Genomic DNA, 27,597 nt, shown 5'->3' with positions numbered 1-27,597 from the left:
ATATAATAAAGCTATCAATTTTTATGTGTAAACGTATTGATTTGTAACTTTCCTATGGAAAAATCAATCGGACAAACTCATTTTTTACATTCTAAAATGAAGTTATAACTATCAAACATATACATACATGTTTTATTAAACAATTTCATAAACTTGACATGATATAATTTTATTACGCGCGGGAATAACTCCAAAGATATATACATATAAATGCAATATTACTTAGTTATTATGTATATAGTTACATTTTTTATTGATAATGATTTTTTATTAATACTTTTTGCACACAAAGCTTTTTTCACAATTTTATTGTACTGACATATTAAAATAAATGTTAATCTTCATAATTAACAAAATAGATTTCATTACTACAGACAGGAATAATTTCTCTTTTGCTCGTACAAGAACTAATGCAAGATAAGACGCATAAATGCGTATCAGCGTATGTATCATGAGTTGCACTTTGTTGCAGAAAATCAATGTGTATGTACATGCGTACATAATTTTCATTTTACCACGCCTGGTTGTTACAGATATGGCACAACAAAAACGCTTGGCGAAAAGAAAATTACTTTCATACGTGTGCGAGCACATATAAAATAACGACCAGTTCATACGGACACTTATCGTGTTCATCAACCGTTTGTTGCTATTTAGATTGCATTTTTCAGTGACATTTAATATAGGTCATTGAATTTTATTACATCTATCTGCCATAAGATCTATAATAATTAGAATAAAAATCCACAGAAAAATTAAAATCTTTATTGAATTATTATTTAATCACTCTCTTGTAAACAATCGTTGCAATTCCACTATACATTTTGATCGTTAATATTTCGTTATTTTATCTATTTTTAACTAATTTACATTTTGTTTTATTAATTCAAATTCTGGTCGAGATTTATTTGCTTTTTATAAACTCACAGTTTTTTATGCAAGTTATTAATCATCCACACATACATCTGTTATACATATAATATATATTATACATATAAATAAATATTTGCAACATCTTTTACCTTTGTTATTATATATACTATAATCTTTTTATATATACTTCCTCCATTTTATTATTATTATTATTATTGAATTTAATTATTATAATTATTTAATTCTTATTTTTTATTGCTATTACTATATTGATTATTTATTTCTTTGAAAAGATTATTTCTTTATGTATCAATAATCAATATTTTAAATTATATATTATCATGACATACATATATATACGTATATCATATGTACATATATATCTGCGTTTGCAATTTTGATATACTATAATAAAGAGATTACTACATATAATAATATTTATTTTTATAGTAATTATAATAATATTTATGGAATATCCCTTTTAGTAATGACGTCAAATTTTGCAGCAGTCCGATTAAGGATCGCTAAGGTATAATTTTGCAGCTCGCAGCATCCATTACAACGCAGTTTGCGATCGAAAAAACACGATTGACTGGATTTAATGTCAAGTTACGATCTCAAGTCAAGTAGGCTCAAGCAGAGTTTCTGTTTTGCTAATCGGATATACGTGCGGCATACGTGTCTAGTTTCCATGAAAGACATCTCTCGCGGACTCGTCTCTCCAGATAAGTAGGGGAGAGGGAGAAAGCGTCATGTATAAAGACGGACGATCCATCGGAATCAATCCGCAGTATCCCATTCGTTGTCCCGTTCACGCTCGTATCTCATCGCGACGTGTTCTGAAAAATGCACCGGCTGCCCCCAGTAAGTAGAAAAAGACGAATAGGGTCCGCGCGCCCGGGGAACGGGGTGTGCGTGGGAATCGCGGAAGCGGAGATTCATGGCGCGTCCGCCCGGCTCGCGCGCGAGTTCCGGCTTTATGTCGAACAATAGGCGAAAGTGATTGTCGATATTTCCATACTCTCGTCTGATACAACGGTAGCGCTTTATAGATATCGGACATCTCGATGCGGCAAGTGATGATTCAAGTACGATGTGTCGCCGGCAGCACTCTCCTCGAAGAGAGGAAAGAATACCTTGACAAATGTTTCTAAATGTTTGCTCGCGAATAAAGATGTTTGTCACGTTTTTCTACTTTGTACATTTGTCATAGAACTAAGTTATTGAGAGTCTTGACGTAACAGTAGGGAAAAAAAGAAGTGATTATACCTAAATTTGTATTATCTGCGAGAACTGATATATTTAAATTTATATATACTATCTCGAGGACTTTATAAGTTTTAAATATTTAATATTTAAAATATATATATTTATATACATATATAAAAATAATATTTTTGTATATATAGTAAATAATAATATTGATAAAGAATTTTGTTGAAAGCAAATCTTGAAATGTGTTTTTGCAATTTTCATAGAAAACTGTGTATCACGTTTTTTATAGATAAAAACTTTTTATTAATAAACAACAAAGGTTTAATTTGTTATTTTTTATTTTTTTAACTGCAAAAAATTGATATTATATTGAAAATAGAAATTGATTAAAGTAAAAACATTTATTAATTCAATTATTCTCTCTTTATACAGATACTCGTTATATGTTTATTAACGAAAACAACATTTGCTAGTTTTAAAGAGGATGATTCTGGATGGCATGGGTAAGCATGTAATGAAAACATTTGGTATTTACAATTATTATTTCCTAAAATTGTACGTCCTATTATGTTGTTTCTAATTATTATATCTTCATAGAATATCTAGTTATGGAGGTACAAATTATGGCTCCACCAATAACATACAGGTTCGCCAAGATATCTCTTCTTATGGATCGTTTTCCTCTGGAAACAGTGACGGTCTTCAAATAGGATTAGATCACAAATTAAATGTGGGAAATGTTGGTACATTCGCCCAACCTGTATCGATCAGCAAGCACGTGGAAATTACGAAGCCGGTGGTAGTGCCAATCGTAAAAAACATTGGTGAGATTCTACAAACTATAGTAAAAAATATAAATTAAATAATAAAATATTTTAAATAAATAATGCATTATTTAAAATTCTAGAAAATTATAGTTTAAATCTTGTTTTATAATAGCATAATAATAGTATAAAAATATACATACAACTTATATTAAAATAATAATTGTTTAAGAATAACACAGATAAGAAATTTCTGTATCCTTAATAATGTTTAATATTTGATATATAATTAACAGCATAAAATCCATATAAAACAATACTTATTTTGATAAACAATTCTATAGTAAATTGTATAATTTTATTGGAGCTAATAATTGTTAAAATAATACACATTGGTATTTATAATTGATATCCGACAACTTATATAATGAATAAATCTTATTTAAAAACAAAACAAGGAAATTCATTATATCAGATATATAATCCTGCATTTTGAATTATTTGTGAAAATAGTATCTATAAGAAAATTCCCATTTATTTAGTCGACACGCAAAAGAGAAATTCCGTTTAAATGTTAAAATAAATTATAAAACTTCTATGTAACAAATTTTAAACTTTACAGTGCACTTCCTACTTTCTTAATTATAAATGCATGCAATACAGATTTTCTCAAAACTTGCTCAAGTCTTTTTTATTTAATTGTTAAATTATTACTCTTTTATTAATAATTAAATAAGTATATATTATATTTATATATATATATATATATATATATATGTATATATATATATATGTTTATTAATAGTTAGAAAAAGAAAACAGAGAAAGAAAGTATATTAGATAATATTCATAATTATGCGTTATTATCATTATATAAGTATAAAAAAACATATCACAATTGAATCACTCTTTGTTAATTATTGCATAATAAAAAACATTTTGTAAATTAATTAACATTATATCATGTAAAATATAGTACTTGTTTGTCATCTTCTGTTATTTATTATTAAGATCGACAAATTTTTTATTCTTTCAGTAATGGTAAGAATTAATTTTCTATGAAGATAGAACTCTCGCTGCCATTATAGATATAACAAACTAAAAGAAATTATTTTTTTGTTCCTCAATCACAATTGATTTTTTTCCCTAACAACTCCAGTATTTAAAAGACTAGGGAAAGAATCATTATTAATAAATGCAATAAACTATTAATTTTCCTGGAAATATAGGAGTTCCAGTGGCACAGCCCGTGGCAATTCCCGTGCCTCATCCCGTAGCAGTAACTGTTGCTCAACCCTATCCTGTTCAAGTTCCAGTTTCTCAAGCTATTCCTGTACCAATCGTGAAAACTATTGCGATTCCGGTCGAGAAAAAGGTGCCATATCCGATAGAGAAGATAATACCAGTGCCCGTGGAAAAGCTGGTACCAATAACTATAGAGAAGCATGTGCCTATTCCAGTAGAGAAGCCATACCCGATTCATATACCAGTCTACAAACATATTTTCCACCGAAGAACGAAGAAGTACCGCCGCAATCGAGTGTATTAAAAAAAAGTGCTATAGCAATTAGATACGATTTCAGAGAGACACGAATAATTTTGTTTTGTGAAGCATACTCATGAAATGAAACGACGTTAAATGTGATACTGTAGTACCATGTAATTTCTCTTGAGCTGTAGATACTGCCAAAAACACAAGAGATTCGTCGTTGTTGATAATACGAGAGAACGGTGTTTTGTTTGTATTTTTTTCCTATACTAGCGCCGATTTTGTTATTATTTAGTTGTTGATGTATTTGTTGCCAAATAGCAATTTTATTTAATAAAGAAAATTTTTCGTATTACATGTAGTATTATGTTATTATTCTTTTCTTTTGTTAAATTAAAGATGTATTATGTAATAATAATATTAATTAATAATGGAAACAAATAAAAAATGTAAAACAATTCTATAGTACTTTAAACTTTATATTTTTTCGCTTTTATTTTATATGTACGTTTCTTTTCCATAAAACTATTGTAATTTTTTATCATAGAAATATTTATTACGATTATGTGAAAGTTTAAAGCAGCATTTATGAATTTTCAGAATATTCTGTTATTCTTTTTAATATTTTGTTATTTATTTTCAAAAGAATGCCACAATTAAAAAAAAATAAGGTAGCGTTTTATAAAGGTAAATAAATTAATGCTAAATTAGAGTTTCTTCTTATTTTCAATTTTTACCATACATTAATTTTGATATACATATTAATTCTAAAAATTGAAGAAAACATTTTTCATGAAAATAAAAGAAATAAATTTTCTCGGAAAAAAAGTCTCGTATAAAAAAATTTTATTCTTAATCTTCGACTTAATTTTATACGAAGAATCACCTTCTATTTAATTATACTATATTTTTAACGTATATATAATTTACAGAATACCTGAATAATTTTTTTCTATTTTTTGCGCTTTTATTGTTTTATATTTAATTTGAAAGGCCATATATAGAAAGTTATTCGGTCTGTATATAATAGATTTGTATATAGTCACTTTTTGATGTATGATGTATCTTACACGCATTATGTGGACGTTCACTTCCTTTCATTTCCGTGTAATTTCCGTAGACGTGTTATCATATGAGATTATAATAAAGATGGTTTAAATTAGCGATTAACTGAAGCGTCAGCAATTGGTCAAAGATTTTTAGAAATATTTTATAATATGTTCTAATATGTTTTTAATATATTTTATAATTGTGTCTTTAAATAGCTCGCATGATTAATTACTATATGAGTTGCAATTCAGTTTTGATTCTTCGGAAATGGTTGCAGTTCAGTAACCAATTATATTTCTCTTCCACTCGATTAAACAAAAATGTGTGAAAGCATTTATTTAATATTTTTATTCTCTTTTATCATATTCAGTTTTTCATTATGCATTTAAAAACATTTATGTATGATTGTTTTAAAATATATTTGATATAACATATTTATGAAAGTATAAATTAATTTCATTTTTGTACCTTTCCAAAGTTAATTTTTAAAGCACAAAAATTAGCGATTTAACCAGTATTTCATATAAAAAAATGTTACAAACATTAAATACTATTATTTTAAATTTAAGAATATAAAACTAATTTTTATTAAATATATATATATATATATATATATATATATATATTTATTTATTTATTTAAAGAGAAAATTAAATAATGAAATCTCTTGGAAGTTCCTCCAGGGAAAATCGCATGCATTCGATCATCAGTATACCTAAGCTATTTCATCTTGCTAATTACTATAATAATAAAAAATTAGCGCACTGTGTGCATCTGGATGCATCGTCCACACATTCGTTATGCTCTCTTCCCATGGTTAAAAACTATGCGCGCGCGTGCATATGCTAAAGTTGATCAATCATACTTTGCGATTATTAAATTGTTATTTGTCATATAATCGTTATTTGTTATATAATGGTTAATTAATTTTATAAATTTTATAAATTTTTATCTTTATTGTAAAATTAATAACCATTATGTGACAAATACCGAATGCAAAACACGATATAAATTTATTATATTGAATATAAATACTTTTTACTTCAATGTGTTTCAAATAACAAATAAATAATTGTTTTGCAAGAACAAAATTTTATCAAACATTATAATACATATCATATACATTTATAATATACATATACAATTATTAAATATTTAATTAAATTAAATATTATTCGTGAAATAGTAAGTTACACAGTTTTATAAAAAAATTACTATATTTTTTTTCTTCCTTTCCCTATCTCTCAGAAATAAACTATCTAAATAACTTTTTAAGCAATTTTAAAAAACTTATTTTTTTAAAGATATATTAATAAATAATAAAAAAGACTATATAATAAAAATCAATTAATAACGATCAATTTAAGATAATTAAACCGTGGACCGTCGAGAGCAGCGATCTTACGATAAAGGAAGTGCAAAATTTAACAATTTCTATAAAATATTTTAAATGCAATGGTAGGTTGCAGTAAAGGTGGTGAACGTGAAAATCCGCACTGACGCTTACTTGCTGTGTAACGGAATAGAAAATGTCTAATTCATTGTCAATGCGAAGGCCGCAAGGACATGGTCAATTATTTTCATGCACTCATGGAGAAGACAATTGCACCTGGCGGGTGTAATTCGCCGCAGTACGAAGTGAGACAATCACAGTGAAAGGCCCCACGGTATATTAAGACGGGAAATAGCCGAACAGTATCAGTCGTACAAGAGCACTATCAGCAGTGGTCGAAATACACGTACTCGAACATGAGTAGAATTGTAAGTACAGCACCAATTGCAATGGCAATTAAAAATATGATAAACTCAATTTTATTATACATAAATGTCGAACTAAAGTTAGATTGTAAATTTACGACCTGGTTTGCATTGATTTTTAATTTTAGATTTTAGTAATTTTTTTGTAAAAGTAATACGTTCAATATTTATGTAACAATACGGTGAAAGTTGCAAGAAGTAAATTAATAAAAAACACAAGAGATCAGAAAAGTTCTTTTAAAATCATACCTTTTATATAATGATAAATTTCTCTGTGCAAGTTATTATTATATTTCTAATAAACTAGTATGCACTTTTTATCTTTCATAATTGCACGTTTTGTACGGAATACAGGTGCTTCTTTCTTTGGTATCTCTGGCTGCGGCCGCACCAGTGATCGTAGACCAAGATGGCAAACAATATGTGATGCAAATATTCCGCATCCACCATATCCAGCACCCAATCGATCGATCCGATCAAGAGATTTCTGGTACTTCCGGCAGCGGTTACGATGGTGGTTACGGAGGTAGCTACGGAAGTAGCTACGGAGGTAGCTACGGAGCTAGCTACGGGGGCAGTGATTACGGGGGCGGTCATGGGGGTGGTGATTTTAGTGCTGGTTCCAGTGCTGGTTCCAGTGGGCATCTAGAGTCATCCAGCAGTCTTGCAGCAGACAGTAGTCATCAAGATTTTTCTTCTTCTGGTAGTGGATATGACGCTGGTCATGGAAGTGATGATGGCAGTCATGGAATCTCGCTGGACAGTGGACATAATTACGTTCAGAGTGTTCCCGTTTCCGAACACATTGAAGTGACAAAACCCGTAGCTGTACCCGTTTATAAACACATTGGTAAAATATTCTTGTTTTCGTTTTTTCTAGATTGCAAATTGTATTTAAAATTTATATAGAAGTTATGATAATATAAAAGAAAAACGGTGTCTATTTATTAATATAATGGAAAATAATTTTAAGTCCATTATTAGATTATTATTATTACTTTTGATAGAGTTAGTAAGGGTTGTAAAATACAATTGTTTTTATTATATAAAAAATCTTATATATATATAAGATTTTTTATATAATAAAAATATATAATAATAATAATATATATATATATATATATATATATATATATATATTATTTACCTTATATATAGATATTTTATTTTGCCTTTTTTTCTGTATGAGTTTTAATAGATTAGAAAAATTATAAATATTTTTTTCTTGCTTTCTCATTTATATGCTTGCTTTATATTCTACATCCTTTTTTTAATAGTCGAATCAATTTCTTTCAGGTGTACCGGTTCCAAAATCAGTGCCGATAGCCGTACCACATCCGATAGCAGTTGGTGTTCCACAGCCTTATCCTGTCCATGTTCCTGTACCAAAGCATATTCCTATACAGGTAGTGAAGACAGTGGCGATTCCAGTAGAGAAGAAGGTTCCTTATCCTGTAGAGAAGCATATACCAGTACCTGTCGAGAAGCCGGTTCCCATCACGATCGAGAAACATATCCCTGTTCCAGTCGTAAAGCCGTATCCCATCAAAATTCCCGTTTACAAGACCATTTATCATCACGCGAAAAAGCATTAATGTATGTCTAAGGAGAAAAGGAGTACAATACATTATCACACAAATTCAGAGGTAATACTTAGCAATCCATGTCTTTCAAACAAATTTTAAGTAGATTAAATTCTAAATATGTTAAAATATTTATCTTAAAATATTGTAATATATGATAAAAAATGGATGAAGAAATGATTAATCTACATACAAATATTTTTTTAGACTTGTTTTTGGCGTGAAATATCTTTGGAAAATAATTTCGGATATATTTAAATATTTTAAATGTTAGGATTGCGCTTAAGATTAATTTAATTGCACTATTATTATTCATTTAAATCTTATGTGATAAAGTGTTATTTGTGATGAGAAAATCATTGCTTAAAAATCAATTGAATTGGACCGAAACAAAGTATTATATTGACATGTATATTTATTTTTAACTTTTACAAAATTATTCTGCTGTCAATAGGAGAAAACTTACGAAAAACAGTTGATGTTTTGTTCCATTGGTTGAATGCCTATCGACTACGATTTATTTCTTGTATATATGTGTAAGAGCGAGCATTGTGTAAAACGTCGGTGCAGCCAGTATATTGTTATACTAGTGTTTTTAAAAATTGTTGTTTTGTTGTTTTTTAATAAAATGCTTGTAGTACTATTTTTTGTTGTTCTTATTTAGTAAACATCCTTTACCAGAGTACGGGTTTTGCTAACTTTGTACGTATCTCAGAAAATGCTAGGGTAATTTAATAAATTAAGTTAACGAACTGGTTTAGATATAATTAAAGACTACTTTCTTCATTATTTTTAATAATAATGAGCAAGTAAAGTGAGCTTTAATGTAGCTAGCTGTAATTTATGTACAATAACGCGGCAATAATTTATGTACAATGACATACATCTGTTTTAATTAATTAATAATTAACTTTATTTAATCTATTGTCTGTTTACTATAATCTGTTTAATTTGAACATGTTTGGAATGTAAAAGTTATACATATTTTATATATATTTTTTTATTTTTAAATTGTTTAATTTAAATTATTATTTACTACTTTTTATCTATTATTTATTTTTAAAGTTATATTTGGAAAATTAAACATGTTTATGTTTTGTATTAACTTATTAAATATTATTATAATAAAAAACAAAATAATTAGTTAAAAAAAGTTATTTGTATTTGCTTAAAATAAAATATTAAAAGTAATGTTTAATATTGTATTTTGATAAAAAGCCTATATACTATGTTGGTAAAAGTAATAAATGGTCAAACAAACATTAATTACTCAGTATGTTACATGCATGTTGTAAAGCAAAAGGCACTAATAGGCTTTTACTGTAATTTTCGATAAAAGCTCTGGGAATTCTCTTGTGGAAAGTAGACATTGATTTATCTGCGATATTCATTTGCGAAATCATCACTATTGAATACAAAAAATCATCCATGACATTAACAATGTAAATGCATCTAACAAGATAAATCTAATGATACTTGCACTACTATAATTAAAAGTTAATAAAACAATGAGAAATAATTTATGCAATATTTATATACAGTGTAAAAAAGTGCAATATCAAAAAGTTTACTTAAATAAATATAGAATGTTTTGCTTTTAACATTTTATTACTAATATCATACAATAATAAAACTTTTAATGATTAAATGCTTATAATACATAACATTACATAATATTAAAGATAGACAAAGATCAGTAAGGTAAAGAAAATAATAATTTAATTAAATAAAAAAATTTTGAGAATTTTGATATAAAAAATAAACAAAAATAAAAATTTTAGCAATCTTATATATTTGTGTTCTTAATTTTCTTCTAATTTATTTACAGTTATTGTTAGTTTTTATATATTTTTATAATATATAAAATAGACTTTATAATCTATTATATTATTTAGAATATTTTTAAAAAATTGTCAAATTTAAAGATGTTAACACACTTATTGTTACAGATATATCAATAAATATATAAATTTGTTTATTTATAAAATCTAGCTGGTAAAAGTCTAACATTGATAAAAATATTTTTATCCTATATGTCTTAAAATCTGTTATAGAATTTTTAGTCAACAGTAAAGTTTTTAACACAATGTATGTAAAAAAATTTATTTATTATTAATCAAGTTTAAATACATTTTATGATAATAATAGCGACATTGTAATTTACCAATGAGATTAACTTAAAAAAATAACATACGTATTATTACATACGTTTTACATTATTATTATACTTATATACTTATTATTATTATTATTATTATTATCATTATTATTATTATTAAACAAAACATTTTTATTAATATATCAAACTTTTTAAAAGCAACAATTTTTTGAATTCTTCGGAACATTATTAACCTAAACATAATTATTATCAAGTTATAACTCTATAATTAACAATTGTATAAGAATCCAATGTTGTTTAATAAAACAATTAAAACTATGTACGTCATTATTAATAATTGTATATTAAACGTTAAGTAACGTTTGTACTTATTGCGACCGATTAGTTTCATAATCAAACTATCCATGGCATTTTGTACGGTGAAGGTATGGGACACCAAAGAATAGTGGGGTTGCTTATTTCTCTTTTCAGACAGTATATAAGATGACGACGAAACGAATCTATCTCAAGTTGATTTACTTATTGATGGACGACAGAGATATAAATATTCTTAGATAAACGATGAAAAAAATTGTACGTAAAAGCCTGTTTGCAGTTAATAAAATATGAAAAAGCTCGTGAATTTAATTTACAATTATTATTATTTGAAATTAAATAAATGAATAAAACGCGTTTTCTGTGCGATCTGTACAATGATTAATTTCTAGAAACCTGTAATAAAGAAGATGGATGCTTCATATTTCTTGTAATATTGGTGACGTTTATTATTTGATGTTTAAGATTGTGCTGTTGGGAATTATCGCTTATTCCTATAGTTCCAACTGGAGTTTTGAAAATGATGGTGGAGGCGGACTTACACTGGGAGAAATCTCTATAGATCATCATGACGTCGGAACTTTTAATCTGGGAAGAACAGGTTTGAATATTTATGTTTGATTATTTATTAATTGCATAATTTATATATAAAAAATACATTTTTTACGTATAAGTTATGTAAAATTATAGACAATTAGTATATGACAATAATTTTATTGCTTAAATATTTCGTTATAAATGTTAAAAACATAATAAATTTTTTAGGAAGTCATTCCTTAGATTTTTTAGAAGATCATTCGCCCTTTTTAAACAAAATTAATGATTGGCACTCGGACATTACCAATTTACATGGAGCTAATGTAATTCCTGTTGTTAAGCACATCGGTAATATAAATTGTCTCTATTAATACATGCTACATTTGCATATTATTAACATTATGTTAAAGAAAATTGCACCTTAATAAAAAACCTATTAGAAAATCTTAATTTAGAAAAATCAAAAATAATTAAAAACTTTAAAATTTTAAAAAGAATTGAGATTATAAATATTGATAAAAAGTCGATTACGATATTGAGATTAATAGATATATTAATAATAAAATTAATATATAAAAACATTAATTAGTTATATATTTTTGAAATAATGTCTATTGCATTATTTCATTGCTATCTTATTAACTAATTATTGAAAGTCATATTTTGAATATTATTTTTTACATGATTAGGGATACCGACGATCAAAAAAATTCCGATTAACATTCCACATCTGGTGGTACAGACAGTTCCACAGCCTTATCCTGTTACTGTGGTCATACCAAAGCCCGTACCATATGAGGTGATTGCGCGATAATTAGCTTCAAATTGATAATAAAAATATTCGTTATTATCTCTTTTCGCTATTCTGTCTTTTTAGGTGGAAAAACAAATAATTAAGACAGTTGAGAAAAAAATACCAACGCCTGTCGAGAAAATAATTCCGGTTAAGATCGAAAAACCGGTGCCATTTCATGTGGTGAAATATGTACCCGTACCGGTTGAAAAACCGATTCCGATCAAGATTCCAATCTACAAGACCGTTATACACAAAAGCCATTAATTTTTCTGATATTACAGAAGCACAATTGTTTGTTATTGTTATTACTCTTTATATTTAGTCTATTCAAAAAGACAAAAATGCACAATATGAGAAGAGAAGATTTTATTGTTTCATTATAATATTTTATACACATTAAAATGTTTTGCAGTGACAAACGTATAAAACGTTCTTTATTTTTCTTTATTTATCTACAAAATAACTATTAAATTATTTAATTTTGTGAAATATTTTTATATCTGAATAATTTTAAATCTGAGTTTAATTTTTTTTACACAAAAAATGACAAATTTTATTAAATATTTGTTCTCACAAAATTTAAATTAAATTATAATTATTAATCAATATAGAAACATTCGTATACTATAGTTAAATGTTCAGCATAATATAACTTGTCTGACAATAAATCAATATTATGCTATAAATAACAGTTATAAGTAATAACTACATTTTTATTTTTTAATATGTTAGTTTTAGTGAAAAGCGAGATTGATAAGTAGAAAATTGCGCTACTATAATTGAAATTATAATGCTTCGGTAATTTCATCCGCTATTTGAAATTTCTATAATAAATTGAAATAATAAAGAGATTTTAATGGTTCGAATATTACGCTCATTATTTTTATCGCGCGAATTATTCTCATGAATTTTTTAAACATAATAAAAAACTACTGTATATTATAAAAATCACAAACTTTTTTTAAATAATTTGCCGCTTGTTATTAAATGTTGCATTGCGATTACAATGTACTTACAATATAATAACCAATAAACTTGATAGTTTAAACTTTGAGAGTTTAAATGCAATAATCCTTAGATGTTAGAAAGATCCAGTTAGAAAGAGTATGAATATTAGATCTACATTGTCAATAGATACATACTATTTACAATTGTTGTTGTTTTATTTAATATAGAAATTAAAAAATATAAAATAAATATATTTGAAATTCAATAACGAATCTCTTTGCACAACAAACAAGTATGTCTCATTGAATAATTTTTTAATATTTTGTTCTGGAACAGTTCTCTGAAATAAATTATAATATATCCGCCCATATATAAAAGATATGTGTAAAAGATTAATTTTTTCAAAAGTATCGAAAATTTTTTTTTGAAATATATATTAATTTATGTCAATGTAAAATAATACATTAATTTAAGAATTATGATTTTTTAATATTAAAATTTTAATATTAAATACTTTTCTTAAAATCATCAAAAAATATTCGTATATTATATTTCACATTTTATTAATATAAATAAAATTACTGAAAAGGTACGTTCTTTTCTTTGTTTATTTTTAAATAGTAATTTTATTTATATCTATATAATAATTAATAACACATAATAGTGTGTTTTATTACAAAAGTAAAATAAAGCTAACAAAAAACTTCGCATAAAAGAGATGAATATAAAAAAAGTAAAGAGCGAATTCTATTCTCTTTTGCCTTGACATTGTTAAAAAAAAGAAAAGGCTCTTGAACCGAGTGAAGAATACATTTTAATTATGACACCCACAGTACAAAAGCAGAGACAGCCAGCGAGCGTAAAATCAGAATAAATAAAGACTTTCAAATTGAAAAAAAAAATTATGCAACAATGTCTTCCTGTTCTGTTTAAAAAGCACAAAGCGACGATAGAGAGAGCATAAATGCACGGCGACGGCAAAAAATGGCAACGAAAGGGAAATCGGAAATAGACTGCTCTTTCTCTGGGCGTAGCAGTTTTGACCGTCGTAAAAGGAGGAAGAAACTGATCCCTCTCTTTTTTACGACGCAACAATCTCACGTAAAAAAAACATTATATTGCGGCCGGAAATGTCTGTATGTGCACTCGAGATGATTGCGGTCGCGCGCATTTCTTATAATTAGTCTTTCATTTCCGAGTATTCGCATCTTAAATTAAGCCATAATACTGCTTATCATAAGTTGTAATAATTTTCATGATTTGATGATATGTGAAATATCAAAAGCAACAATGATGAGTTTAGTTCATTTCGTTTTTTGTTTCCTTTATGATTATTCTGTAAATATATATTCCCTTCATGCATTATTTTAACGCAAAACACAAACACTATATAATATTATAGTTGTACGCTCGCTAGCGTCGAGAAGAAAATAGGCTCTCAATTATGAGAAAGCCAATTGATCGGATGAATTTATCTATGAATCATACGTAAAAGCAAGTAACCTGAGGTGATTCGAATCACAGGCAGGCTCTTTAATACTTAATACACTACCGGCGCGATCGCGGTGATTGTCGAGAGTAAATCGACTTTGAATTTTACTTTCGCCGCGAGCTTTTTTTCCGGTCTAGACTTCTTTCTCTACTTCCTTTTTCCATACTATCGGTGGATTCGTTGACTTAGGCTCGTTATTTCGAAGCCTGGGGAAAGAATTATGAACTCATAGCGGTGTACTCTCATCGTAAGCAATCATTATGAGAAATTTTCTGGCGCATTACTTTTTCATTTGGAAAAATCTTTATTCCAATTTTCCATACTAAGATATTCGCACAAGGCAAAGTTTTTCTGTTTTACAATCTATTATATTTTTATTAATCATAAAATTTTTTATTAACAAATAACATTCTTACGACTTTTAAGCATTTAAATAAATTAATTCTTTAAATGCATATACAATGTGTATTTATATTCTTAAAACAAATTCGAACTCTCAAATACTTTGCACAATATAATATATTTATTAAATATTACGTATTTATATATTTTATTATTTTTTATTCTATTTTTTCAGCAAATTCTTTTTACTAATATAGCATAATAATATAAATTAGATATTAAACTCAATTATATTTTATTTAATATTACAGTATTACATGAAATAATAACATAAGTTGTTACATAAAATAATTACTAAAAGCAAATCTTTTAATTCAATGGCAGAATGTCTGTTAATTTCAAGGAACACAATTCTATTTTTCTGATGCACACTTTCTCTAATGCTGAGGTTGTAGGTCAGAGCTCGTTTATGCTATTAGCAAACACCGAAAACAATTCAAATCGCATCGAAACACGGATGTAAACTCTTGTGAGCGACAGATCGTGAGTCTCTGCGATAATGATCGTAAGTTTGTCCAATTTTCTACAAGAGCAAATTAGCGACATTGCTCCATCATTGACGTTAATTGAGATGGTCTTTCAGAATCGCCTCGGAGTTTCTCCATGCATTAGGAACGCACTCGTTTCTTTCTATGGGCAATCTGTCGTGTTAATAATTAATTAAAGAAAGAAGTTAAAAACCGGGAGTTCAACAAAACGATACTGTAAATATAGTTATTAATTTCTCTTCCATTGTTAACATAGCGAATGTAGTAAGTTTGGTTACTATTCAAAATATCATAAATATTGATTATTTTGTTTATTATTAAATATTGTCAAATATGACTAATCTATTTTTAGTTGGTTTCACCTTTCACAGACAAATGTCTCTCGATTTGTGTTCCGCCCGGAACCCTTTCACGGGGAGTGTACTTTCATTCTGACATATCGAAAAATGTATCGTGTTTTAACGTTTCTCTCTCCAAGCAAAAGTGTACTTTGCGTTCACTTCCTATTGAATCTAAAAGCTGAATACAGAGGAAACTCTCTTGCTGTTTGACTATGTTGGTTAGTTTAAATTTATGTAAGTTAATGGAAATTAAATTTTTATGCATCTGGAGTATATTTCATATTCATTAAGCAGATCAAAGGAATAAAAGAGATTTTCATAATAAAGATTTTCTTAAAAAAATTAATTATACCACAGAAGAAGCAAGTCGTTTGCTTTTAAATTTATAAACATTTTACAGAGATTGTATCAGGAAGGCATGAACTTCTTGTACATACGAGAAAACATTTCCGGTAAACGAAACAGACTTGCTAAAAAATATCCTCGTAATTTTCATTTGCTCACAAAGAATTTTAATGTTTGCAGAGTTGTTTGTTATATACATGTCCTCAAATCTGTTCTAGCATCGTATAAAATATGTACTAGGTATTAATTAATAATTGCATTAAAAATAATCGTCTTATCAATATATTATAGGATAATAAAATTAAAATAGCATTCTAAGATACATACATTACAACTATGAGTCATGTGTGTATGTGTGTAAGATAATTTAATACAGTGGTAGTAAATCTTACTTACAACTTAAGTTACACATAATTTTATTGATGTACTTTCAAAACTTTTTACGAGAAACTCTGCATAAACCATAAGAGCATTTAAAAGTTTACGATTATAAATTACAAGTTATAAATCTTATCGGAAAAAGATACAATTTAAGCACAAAAAAAACACCAAAGAAAGAAATTAAATTAAAATTCCTTTAGGTACTAAATTTTATGATCTAATCTAATTTGAATCTTATTGCACTATCAGAAAAATTTTATTTGTATTATAAAAAAAGCATCTATAAATGAAATTAATTCAGAACATTAATTATGTTTTTATTTCACAAAAAAGATAGTTCTTTATAAAATAGTATAACTAACAATAAACCATAAATTGCTATTATCTATACTTTCTCTGAACGTTTTATATATAATATACATGATCACTGAGATTTCCGTAAAAAATTTCAGTGTAATGAACTGTTCGTCAGAAAGAAGATAATCTCATGTACGATAATCCTTTCATATTTGTCATGCCGGTAGAATAATTATTTTCAAGATGATAAATATTATTGTGCAATATGAAATGCAACGTGATATATCCTGGAAAGGATTGAAACTCTATCGGGATTTAAGTGAAAGGTGGTGGAATCGACGCCAGTATATAAGATCGATCTTTGATGTACATATCATGTCATTTAAACTCGATTCCTCGTGCTTGTACTATCATTTAGCCTTACAAGAGAATCAATATGAGTAAAACTGTAAGATTCAGGGATTTTCCTACATATCACGCGATAAATATGTGCTTTCTATGTTAAATAGTGTTTTAATTAATACAATTAACAAAGTGATTCTTGAAATAAAGATAGGAAACTATATATTGTGCAATAATAATAATATGTTTTATATATGTATATTAATATATAGAGTAAAAAAATTATTTTTAGAGATTAAATATATATATAGTCTGCTATATACGTACAAAAAAGATAAATTTGCAATATTTTTATAAAATTTTTACGATTTTTTAACAATAATAATTTTTTACGCTATTCTTAAATTGTAACATTACTTTATTAATATGGAAATATATATATATATATATATATATTGAAAAATATTAATTATAATATGGATTATTTTTGAATAATTTATTGGAAATCTGAAAATATTAATTTAGCAGAATGTATTAATTTTGAATTGCAGATTCTTTTGTTAAGTCTGGCCTCGTTTGGCAGCCTGGTATTAGCCGGTCATTTTGATGAGGATCAAGGTGGTTCATCGTATGAAGAAAAAACAAAACATGTGGAAATACCAATTATTAAAAAATACGGTAAACTATTTTTTAGTACAAAATATTAATTAAGATTGATATCTGCACTTGACTGTATTTGTTTATATTGCCTTTTGTATAATTCTTATAATAAAAAAAAGTAATTGTACAATATATTCTCTATTTATTATATACTACGATAAATGCTGTCATTGTTGAAAAAATTTATTCGTTCTGTTTCAGCCATACCTATTCCACATCCAGTTCCTGTTGAAGTGCCAAAAGAAATTAAAATACCAATTCCTCAGCCATATAAAGTACCAATCGAAATCCCACATCCGTATCCAGTCGAAGTAGTCAAGCACGTTGAAATACCCATCGAAAAGCCAGAACCTGTTGTTATTGAAAAGCATGTAAGTATAATTATAATGTTGATTTTTAAAGTCTTTATGCTTGTATAATCTGTAATAAGAGTGCAGGAAAAAAGCAAATACATATGGATATATAATACAATTTTTTTATAAAATTCATAAATATTATCATATTATCTCATAAAAGAAATATGCTAAAATTTTCTCGATTTGTAGTAATCGTAAACAAATAGATGATTAAAAGTATTTCGCGAAATCATGATCTTCTAGTAATATATATTAAATTAAATTTTTAATTATGAATTAAAAATATGCATCTAATTTTCGAACAAATTTATTTATTATTGCAAAAAATGATTTAAATATGCTTCTCAATCTTACGGTGCTCGGATACCTGCATATAAGGATGTATATGTATATAAGCGATATGTATACTTGCTTTGTCAAGTTTGCTTAATTGTAAGTAGTCATCATATTGAAGTGTTATTAGTGCATTGATCTTTCAGGTATAACATTTTACATTTTATATCTTTTATAATTATTTAATTTTATTGTACAATTATTAATTTGCTTAATATTTATAGGTTCCTTATGTTGTGGAAAAGCCATATCCTGTTTACGTGGAGAAAAAATTTCCTGTGCCAGTGGCGAAACCATATCCTGTTCATGTCCCGGTCTACAAACACGTGTTCCATTATACATCCAAGGGTAAAAAATGGCATTAGACTTTATGGATATTAAACATTAACTTTAAATTGCACGTGCGCGCGCTTTTCTGTCCCTTTTGTTCCCATTATGGAGCATGCTTATTAATTTTAGCAGAGACAATCATTTATTAAAAAATTTGTTGTATATTATATTAAAATTTATTTGCAAGATTCAAAAATTATAAATCTTTTCTTAAGATATATTTATTGCTGATTGAAAATATGGAATCAAAATATTAATGTATATGTGTTAGATAATTTATCGAATTCCGGATTAATTTTGTGGCAAGTCACTACGTAGATAGTTTTGTTACATGTTTTATATTGTTAAGTTTTTAATGATGTGTAAAATATTTGTTTGTTTCTAAGTAATTTTTAATAAATAAAATTCAAATTATAAATTTTCTGTTCTTGATTAATCTAAACATAAATTAAATGCAATAATTACTTTTCCATACATGTGTATATATATATATATATAAACTACATATTTCATACTGCACAAACTTAAGAAAATAGTTTTCTTTTAAATAAAGATATTAGTTTTATTTCTATTTTAATAATTTATTAATAAAACAAAAGTAATTTTATAAATAATGGTTTTATAACATTATTATGTGAAACTAATTACATTATTATAATATAATATATTATTATCTCATTATCTTATTATTTGACTCATGATAAGAAAATAAGAAATCTGTTGAAAAAAAATTAAATGTTAATTAAAAATATTAATAATTAAAATATTAATTATTATTAAAAGAGTAAATCATATCATATATAAGACAAAGTATTCTTTATATCTAATTAGCTGTGTAAAAAGTGGAAGTTTTAGGAATTTAACTAATATAATTGTCCTTGTCATGTATGTGTGATTGTGAATGATGATAATATCCGTTCTCTTGTCCAGCTTAAAACAAATCCTTTCCACAAGAGATCGTACGAAAAGTATGTAATCTACTGTTTCATTTCCTCGTCGACGACTTAATTACAATTGACTAACAAGAAGAACTTGGCTTTAGCCGTAAGAGAGGGAGATCGTGCGCGGTCTCAATTCACCATAATGAGCATAGTGTGGCGCGTGCGTTCTTACACATGAACGTGTGAAACCACTTTTACTTGGGATGCACTTTCACTGTTCTACTCGGCGCAGTACAGATAACATCGCACACGATTCAAATCTTCTCATCGATTCCACTCCCTCTTGCTGTCGCACGACCACACCCACTGGAGAGATGCGAGTGCCTTTCATAAATCGATCGAAGATGCCGATCTAAATGCATGCCATGTTAAAAAATCTCGTCCATCGTTCATCCGAGAATTGCAAACACTTACGACATATTTTTTGTGACAGTAGTTTATATTGCTAATGCAAATATGTACATATTAAACATCCGTTATTTCTTGTGTACAAAATAACTTTTATTTGTGATTTTATAGGGCGAAGCGAAAGCTTCAAATGCTTTATAAAAATTTACGCTGTTACTATTAATAGCAAGTATAAAGTTAAAAGAATCTATGATTTATATTATTTTATATATATATGTAGCTTTCAAAAATATATATTTTTATTACATAACATATTACATTTTTATTACATGACATTTTATAAATTTTATTAATTCGTTGCTGTAGTTAATTAATCTATTTTATTATCGTATGTATTTATGACATAAGTTAGATCTTTATTTTAAATAAATATATTTGTATAACATTTTATCAATTGCGTAAGAATATTGGCGTTTCAGTGAACCGCAATCATGGAATATTTAGTCACAGATTGTTGAACAAGTAAACTAAGTCATTATCATATTTATGCTACATGATCACTTATCTTTACTTCTCACCAATATATATAAACATTCAACATGCTTATATATGTTCATGAAGGGTGACATTTCTGAGAAATGATTGCATATATTAATAAATTAGAGAAAGACTCTCTCTTTCTTCTCAAACCTAGAAAAGTTTTATCACCTTATTATGAGAAGAGTATCCTGCTGAAAGCTGTATAAATGGTAATAAAAGGCATACAAAATTGTTATTGCTCTGTACGTCTTATCTTTTTGCCTCTATTATTTTCTCAGTTAGTACCTACTGAAGATTGTAATAACGACTTCTCATCTTGAATGCTAAAGTCATTAATTCTTTTCAGTTTATGATGATTTCCAGTCGGTTTATGATTTTATAAAAAAGTTATAATAACTATGAAAGATGGAAATATTTGTAGAAAATATAGTATTTTTTATCTATTTTAACATTGATTTCTACCCAGACATTATATTTTGAATTATGATCATTTCTATTTAATATCTTTTTAATGGAAATAAAACATTTTGATAATGATTAGAATAACTAAATTGTCATAATCCCCTATAATTTCTTTTGTACTGACAATGAGAACTATATATAAATTGATGTTATATATCATGTATCATTCTCTATGTATGAAGATTATGTGCAATAAGTTCTTTTAACATATAATTACATGTTATTTATATATATATATATATATATATATATATAATAAAATACAAAAAAAATTATTTTTATATTAAATATTTATTTTTACATTATATTTATTTTACTATACCTTGTACTCTGGGCTACTAATATAACATTTATCTGTATGATTATTATAAGGATAATTAATAGATGGATAAATAGTTTATTAGTCACTTGATATCCTTGATAAATCAGTATAATGTAATTTATGTATCTAATGAGGAGTTTTGATAATTTACTTTGTGCATTTCAAAGATGGTGAATGTTAGGAAGATCGAGATAACCGCATCACTCTTGGCGTAGACAGACGACATTTGTACGTACAAGCGTGCACCTGACATAGCGAATAGCTAGACTTACTATAATGAAGAGAAGGGAGAAAGTAGTGCTAGTATATAAAGTGTTGGCCGTGACTTTGAAAGCATCATAGAGTCTGTAGTACGTTCCACGGACAGATATTGCAGATCATCACGGCAGTGTATTCGTCGCGCAAGTTTGTAGATCATGAGACTATTTGTAAGTACTTTCAAAAAAATTTGATATTAAATTGTCCAAATATGCGCTTAACAATTGTTGCATGAACTAAATTTTATATAGAAATAATTATACATATGTTATACATAAAATTAAGTTATTTAGTTTTATTAGAACACTTTAGTGTTTCGACTTTTGACATTATAAAATTATATAATCTTTTTACAATAATTTATTGGAGCTGTATTTTAAACAAACATATACCTTTAAATCTATCGACTCTGTATTATTTTTCTCTCACAAATATAAAATGCAATTATTTTTTTAAAACTATAAAAATAATTATTTATTTATTTGAATAGTTACTTATTTATTTGAATTCAATAAATATTATAGTTTTTCTATTGAAATTTATATTGAATTGGTATGTATGTTTATCATTAATTTTTTGTGTAAAAGAAAAATAAGAAATATATCTAATTTTTCTCACGAAAAGCAATTAAGCCTGCAAACAAGACAAGGCTGCAATTAGTTATTTATTTCGAAATTGCGCTTTGCGTGACACCATTCCGAATATGGTTTGTTCAAACGATTAGAAAGAGCGAGTGATCTGCGTGAAGTGTTCGACCGAGTTTTCTCGTGAAACTACTGTCAAAAGAAAAGCTTAGAATATCGTTTAGAAAGCGGTTAAGGATTAGTTCTCCTTTGGCCACATTTGAAACAATAATTTTAAAAATTTAATTATAGGTGTTTGCTACTATGGTGGCCACTGTATGGGCCTCTTACGAAGAGGAACACGGCGGTACAACTTATCACGAAACGTCTAAACCAGTGGAGATACCGATCTACAAGAAATACGCGATACCAATTCCCCATCCAGTCCCTGTCCCGGTGCCTCAACAAATTAAGGTTCCAATACCTCAGCCCTATCAAGTTCAAGTCGCAGTACCACATCCTGTTCCCGTGGAAGTTGTCAAACACGTCGAAATACCTATTGAAAAGCCAGAGCCGTATGTCGTAGAGAAAAAGGTTCTTTTATTATGACAATTTCTACATTCATTGTGTGATATTAAGAATTTGCAAAAAATTTTATCGGATTTTTAACCATTTTTTGTTATTATTATATCATAAAATATTATCATCTTCTGACATAAAAATAACGCAAATGAGAATGTATAGATATCATATACTTAAATTTAAATTATATCTTTTGAATTTTTTAATTATTAAGAATATTGCTATAATATTAAAATATCTCGATAAATATGTTTATGACATTTTATATTTATTATATTATAATATCAATCCAAATATCCGTTTGTTACATCTTTATTTTTACATCTATTAATATCACACAAATGTAAATTTGCATTTTAATAATTTAATTATTTGTAACTTTGGTTGTCATTGTCTGATTTAAAAAAATAATATTTTTGTAGATAGAAAACAATTATGAATTTAATAATAATAATAGCGATTTTTTATTAAATAATATTAATAGATTAAAAATGATCTTTAAAATTATCTTTAAAAGGATATATTTAGATATATCAAAGTTTTGCTGTTGTAAATTCGGACTTATGTAATGTAGATGATTTAACGTATTAAGTATGTTAAGTATTAACAAATTTATTATGTTGCAGGTACCATATGTTGTCGAAAAACCATATCCAGTGACCGTGGAAAAGCATTTTCCAGTGCCAATACCTAAACCATATCCAGTTCATGTGCCAGTCTACAAGCATGTTTTCCACCATAAGAGGACAAGACACGGCTGGAAGCATTGATTCGCAAAATTAAACGATTCTCTTTTTAATATCATTATGCCAAAATTAATGACACAAGCATTACATATGCAACAATAGATCTTAAGCATTATGATGTTGTGATGTTGTATATAGTTTGTTGTTATATATGTAATATTATATATATAGTTTGTTGTTATATAATATTTGTTTAAATAAATTGTTTTTCTTTAATGTACACAAATCAATGGCTAATTCAGATCAACAGAACGTTATATATATTGAAATCTAAGGTACTAAGATAAATAGTGAATCGTGGAAAATTAAGTTCAAATATTTAATTTACTTTAATTAATTATCAATCTTTAATTATAAGGATTTGTAATAAAATAATTAAATTATATTAAAAAGAGCTTTTTTAAATATTTTTCTAATAAACAAAATTTATTTAGAAGATTAGGTAACAATAAAATTAAAATACTATATATAATAAAATTAAAAAATATTAAAAAAACTAATTATTTCTGTAAATTCTGTAATTAAATATACATACGTGACAGACAATAAATATACATATATGTATGATTTATAAAAATATATTTTCTTAACACTTCTTTGTACACTAAGTTTTCTTAATAACTTATAATCTACTATTTTAATGCCCCCGGCTGTTATGCATAAGCTTGCATGCAATAAATAACTTCAGGCGTGTTTGGTTTTTTGCCAAAACCGAGAGAGGAGAATGCATTCACACAATTATGTATATACGTTCCCATAGGCGACACCTCGGGCTGTATGTCGCGATATAGCGTCCAGGTTGTCGTAGCAAACTAACATGTCTACAGCGCGATAAATGACGACGAATAATGTCAACGACGCAATGTGTCGCTGTGCCCGACAGAAGCACTCTCTTACGCTGTCGCAGAATTTATTCAGGAAATACCAAGGCACGTGCGATTGCATCATGTAAACCTGGTGACCGCTTTTTACGCCGCTTAAGGGAATCACATTCGACTTGGGCTCGGCAAGAAATTTGCCCTCTCTAAGTGGAGCAAAAGTTTATAAAACCGAGGACTGCAAGTGACGCGCTTCTAGTTTGGTCCAGAACTTCTCATCTATTGGTTCTCGTACAACTTGACGGAAAGAAAATCATGTTCAGACTATTGGTGAGCATATTGACATAATCTTGCTTTATAGTAAATTTCAAGTTGCTGAAGACTTATTTATTTTGTAATAGAATTTATTTTATAAGAAATAAGTATTTTTTAACATATTTTGTACAAAAACTATTAAAGTTGTATTAAAATGTTTATTTATATTGTGTATGCTAAATATTTTTTATTTTTTATTACAAATAGTCTTAGTTGAAATATTTTAGAATCATACATAATTTTTTTCTGTTACAGAGCATATTATTATTTCATAAGATAATATATCTATGATCTTTTAAATTATTGGACGTACAGATTGGTGATAAGATAAATTCAGCGTATGCTGAAAAACTGAAAGTACATATATCTGATTTGTATATATTAGAACACTTATCTTTTAATGAATGAAAACGTACAGTAAACATAATAGATCGACTTTAATCAATTTATTCTTAAAAAAATAAAATACATGAATTTTTGTATAGTACATTATTTTCTTTATTAACTAATATTATTTCTAGAAACATTTTTATTATGTCTTCAGTAAAAATTATAAATAATTATCTTAAATAACTTTCTACACTTTATATATTCTTCTAAAACTAAAAATATATCACATTTTATATATGTATTAAATATATTAGACGCATTTAAATAATTTAAATATATTAAATATATTTCTTTAAATAATGATTACATTTCTAATGTGTTAGATATTAGTTAAGTATTAATAAAATATAATTTAAGTAAATATATTCTGTTTATATAATTTATTTTTTAGGAAGTTTTTTACGTCATTTGTCAAGAATAACCAGGAATAATCTGTTAATTGTAAATCTATTCTAATTTCTAGATACCATGCCTAATATGGCTGTCAACGGTGCGTTCAGAGGCTGGAATGCAGATGAACATGCCAGATGGGTCGTTGATGGATAGAACATCAGACACTTCGATGCTAAAGGCCAAGAGAGATTCCATTCATCAGCCTTGCGGACCAATTTACTCGCACATTCCTGCTTATTCACCGCCATCCGTTTATGTTAAACCCCTTGTTCAGCAGCCCTTAGTTCAACAGACTTATCTGAAAAAGGAGCTAGGGTTAGCTCAACCTTTAGCTCATTTGCAATATATTCAACAACCGCCTGCTTACACCTCTGTAGTACCGAAACCGGCCATCACATATGTAAAGCCAGTGACACCTGCGGTAAACTATCACGCAGTGCATCAACCCTTGCAGTACATCAAGCCCGTGATACCCGTCCAGAAGCCTATACTGTCATACGCGCCAATCTATCAGAAACCATTGTACTCTTATGCTCCTATGTATCAGCAACTTATGTATAATGACGTGATGCCGAAAGTCTTCCTCAAGAAGTATGAGACTCCCGTTGCCCAAATTGCTTACCAAAAGCCATTAATCCACACTCCTGTTCAATACGCGGCGCCGAAAGTGGTGGAAATACAAGCGCCGCAGTTATCTTACGCAAAACCCGTTGTTCATGTTCCACCACCCTTATATGCCCCACAACCCGTTCATAATTCTGTCATAGTTAAACCGGATTGTGTATAGATGACTTGATCGCGCACAACGAGATATAGAGCTTTACAGAATATGAGAATTTTTAATTCATCAGACAATTTTTTCGATTGACATTTAAACAAAAAGCCGATAAATTGCAATAAATAAAAATGTGTAAAATTTTTGCTCAACAACATAATGTGTATGTATTTGTATACAACATCCATTTTTTATCAAATGTCAGAATTTATCAAAAAAAGCAGATTATCAAAAATGACAGATTTAATCTAAAAAATGTTTGTAATAAAATTATAAAATGTATAATAAAATTATTTTCCTTTTTCAATCGAGTGTAAATTTTTTATTAGAGTGCAAAATGTACGTACGCCGAAAATATCAGATATAAATGCAGACTTAAAATGTACGACATATCATGAAATAAAGAAATCATATAATAATATTATAAATAGAAAAAAATATATGACTTTTAAAAATTAGTACTAAAATTTGCAATCATTTGCTACTTGTTCAAATTTTCATCCAGAAAATAATTATATGCATATGACTTTCATAAGCATAGGTATAGCGTACAATTACGTTGCGAAATTGCGGACATTTTCCGCTTATCTAAATTGCATCTCCTGAGATTTTGATTCTTTGAGCTATGAAATCTCACTATGAAATTTCTCCAATTGTTCTAAAAAAATGTATACTGCATTATTAAACATTACATGCACAAAATACATAATATTGCAAAATTTAAATTAATATTCCAAAAAAGAATAAAGATATATATAAATCTAGTTTTGATTACAAATACTTAGGAGAAAAATTATAAATATTTGAGACATCAATATAATAATTCCCGAATAATTAAATAATTGTATAATGTTTTTGCTGCAAATTGACGTAAGAGTTTTTCTTTTGTCACATCAAAAAAAAAATTGATTATACGAAACCAATATCTAC

General features: G+C 27.1%; 6 protein-coding genes across 6 annotated transcripts; all 6 read left to right on the top strand.

The window, feature by feature from the left end:
• The first annotated feature begins 1,635 nt into the window (after window positions 1–1,635).
• Window positions 1,636–4,613, top strand: LOC140663051 (uncharacterized). Its single transcript, XM_072886911.1, has 4 exons — window positions 1,636–1,737; window positions 2,521–2,591; window positions 2,686–2,912; window positions 4,082–4,613. The coding sequence occupies exons 1-4, from the start codon at window positions 1,720–1,722 to the stop codon at window positions 4,399–4,401; spliced, it is 636 nt and encodes a 211-aa protein (XP_072743012.1). The 5' UTR covers window positions 1,636–1,719; the 3' UTR covers window positions 4,402–4,613.
• A 2,494-nt stretch (window positions 4,614–7,107) lies between these two features.
• Window positions 7,108–8,744, top strand: LOC140663036 (uncharacterized). Its single transcript, XM_072886887.1, has 3 exons — window positions 7,108–7,152; window positions 7,504–7,999; window positions 8,446–8,744. The coding sequence occupies exons 1-3, from the start codon at window positions 7,141–7,143 to the stop codon at window positions 8,742–8,744; spliced, it is 807 nt and encodes a 268-aa protein (XP_072742988.1). The 5' UTR covers window positions 7,108–7,140.
• A 2,668-nt stretch (window positions 8,745–11,412) lies between these two features.
• Window positions 11,413–12,763, top strand: LOC140676272 (uncharacterized). The gene is made up of 5 exons (XM_072911166.1): window positions 11,413–11,424; window positions 11,632–11,767; window positions 11,932–12,051; window positions 12,393–12,502; window positions 12,581–12,763. Exons 1-5 carry the CDS (start codon window positions 11,413–11,415, stop codon window positions 12,761–12,763), a joined length of 561 nt encoding a protein of 186 aa, XP_072767267.1.
• A 4,817-nt stretch (window positions 12,764–17,580) lies between these two features.
• Window positions 17,581–19,342, top strand: LOC140663039 (uncharacterized). Its single transcript, XM_072886890.1, has 4 exons — window positions 17,581–17,641; window positions 18,087–18,213; window positions 18,397–18,566; window positions 19,109–19,342. The coding sequence occupies exons 1-4, from the start codon at window positions 17,630–17,632 to the stop codon at window positions 19,247–19,249; spliced, it is 450 nt and encodes a 149-aa protein (XP_072742991.1). The 5' UTR covers window positions 17,581–17,629; the 3' UTR covers window positions 19,250–19,342.
• Window positions 19,343–22,170: 2,828 nt separating this feature from the next.
• On the top strand, window positions 22,171–24,077 carry LOC140674452 (uncharacterized). The gene is made up of 3 exons (XM_072907986.1): window positions 22,171–22,255; window positions 22,961–23,242; window positions 23,857–24,077. The coding sequence occupies exons 1-3, from the start codon at window positions 22,244–22,246 to the stop codon at window positions 23,998–24,000; spliced, it is 438 nt and encodes a 145-aa protein (XP_072764087.1). The 5' UTR covers window positions 22,171–22,243; the 3' UTR covers window positions 24,001–24,077.
• A 936-nt stretch (window positions 24,078–25,013) lies between these two features.
• Window positions 25,014–26,979, top strand: LOC140676444 (uncharacterized). Its single transcript, XM_072911503.1, has 2 exons — window positions 25,014–25,124; window positions 25,963–26,979. Exons 1-2 carry the CDS (start codon window positions 25,110–25,112, stop codon window positions 26,677–26,679), a joined length of 732 nt encoding a protein of 243 aa, XP_072767604.1. The 5' UTR covers window positions 25,014–25,109; the 3' UTR covers window positions 26,680–26,979.
• The last annotated feature ends 618 nt before the right edge of the window (window positions 26,980–27,597 follow it).

This window comes from Anoplolepis gracilipes, chromosome 2, assembly GCF_047496725.1.
Source record: "Anoplolepis gracilipes chromosome 2, ASM4749672v1, whole genome shotgun sequence".
Lineage (NCBI taxonomy): Eukaryota > Metazoa > Arthropoda > Insecta > Hymenoptera > Formicidae > Anoplolepis > Anoplolepis gracilipes.
This window is presented reverse-complemented; position numbering and strand designations above follow the sequence as displayed.

Bases quoted from the DNA above. Each gene is read 5' to 3' on its own strand.
- LOC140674452 (XM_072907986.1), top strand. The intron at 23,243-23,856 runs GTTCTTTTATTA...ATTATGTTGCAG, and splicing joins CGTATGTCGTAGAGAAAAAG to GTACCATATGTTGTCGAAAA.
- LOC140676272 (XM_072911166.1), top strand. The intron at 11,768-11,931 runs GTTTGAATATTT...TAAATTTTTTAG, and splicing joins TTTTAATCTGGGAAGAACAG to GAAGTCATTCCTTAGATTTT. The intron at 12,503-12,580 runs GTGATTGCGCGA...CTGTCTTTTTAG, and splicing joins CAAAGCCCGTACCATATGAG to GTGGAAAAACAAATAATTAA.
- LOC140663039 (XM_072886890.1), top strand. The intron at 18,214-18,396 runs GTAAACTATTTT...GTTCTGTTTCAG, and splicing joins ACCAATTATTAAAAAATACG to CCATACCTATTCCACATCCA. The intron at 18,567-19,108 runs GTAAGTATAATT...TAATATTTATAG, and splicing joins CTGTTGTTATTGAAAAGCAT to GTTCCTTATGTTGTGGAAAA.
- LOC140663051 (XM_072886911.1), top strand. The intron at 2,592-2,685 runs GTAAGCATGTAA...ATATCTTCATAG, and splicing joins GATGATTCTGGATGGCATGG to AATATCTAGTTATGGAGGTA. The intron at 2,913-4,081 runs GTGAGATTCTAC...CTGGAAATATAG, and splicing joins GCCAATCGTAAAAAACATTG to GAGTTCCAGTGGCACAGCCC.
- LOC140663036 (XM_072886887.1), top strand. The intron at 8,000-8,445 runs GTAAAATATTCT...AATTTCTTTCAG, and splicing joins ACCCGTTTATAAACACATTG to GTGTACCGGTTCCAAAATCA.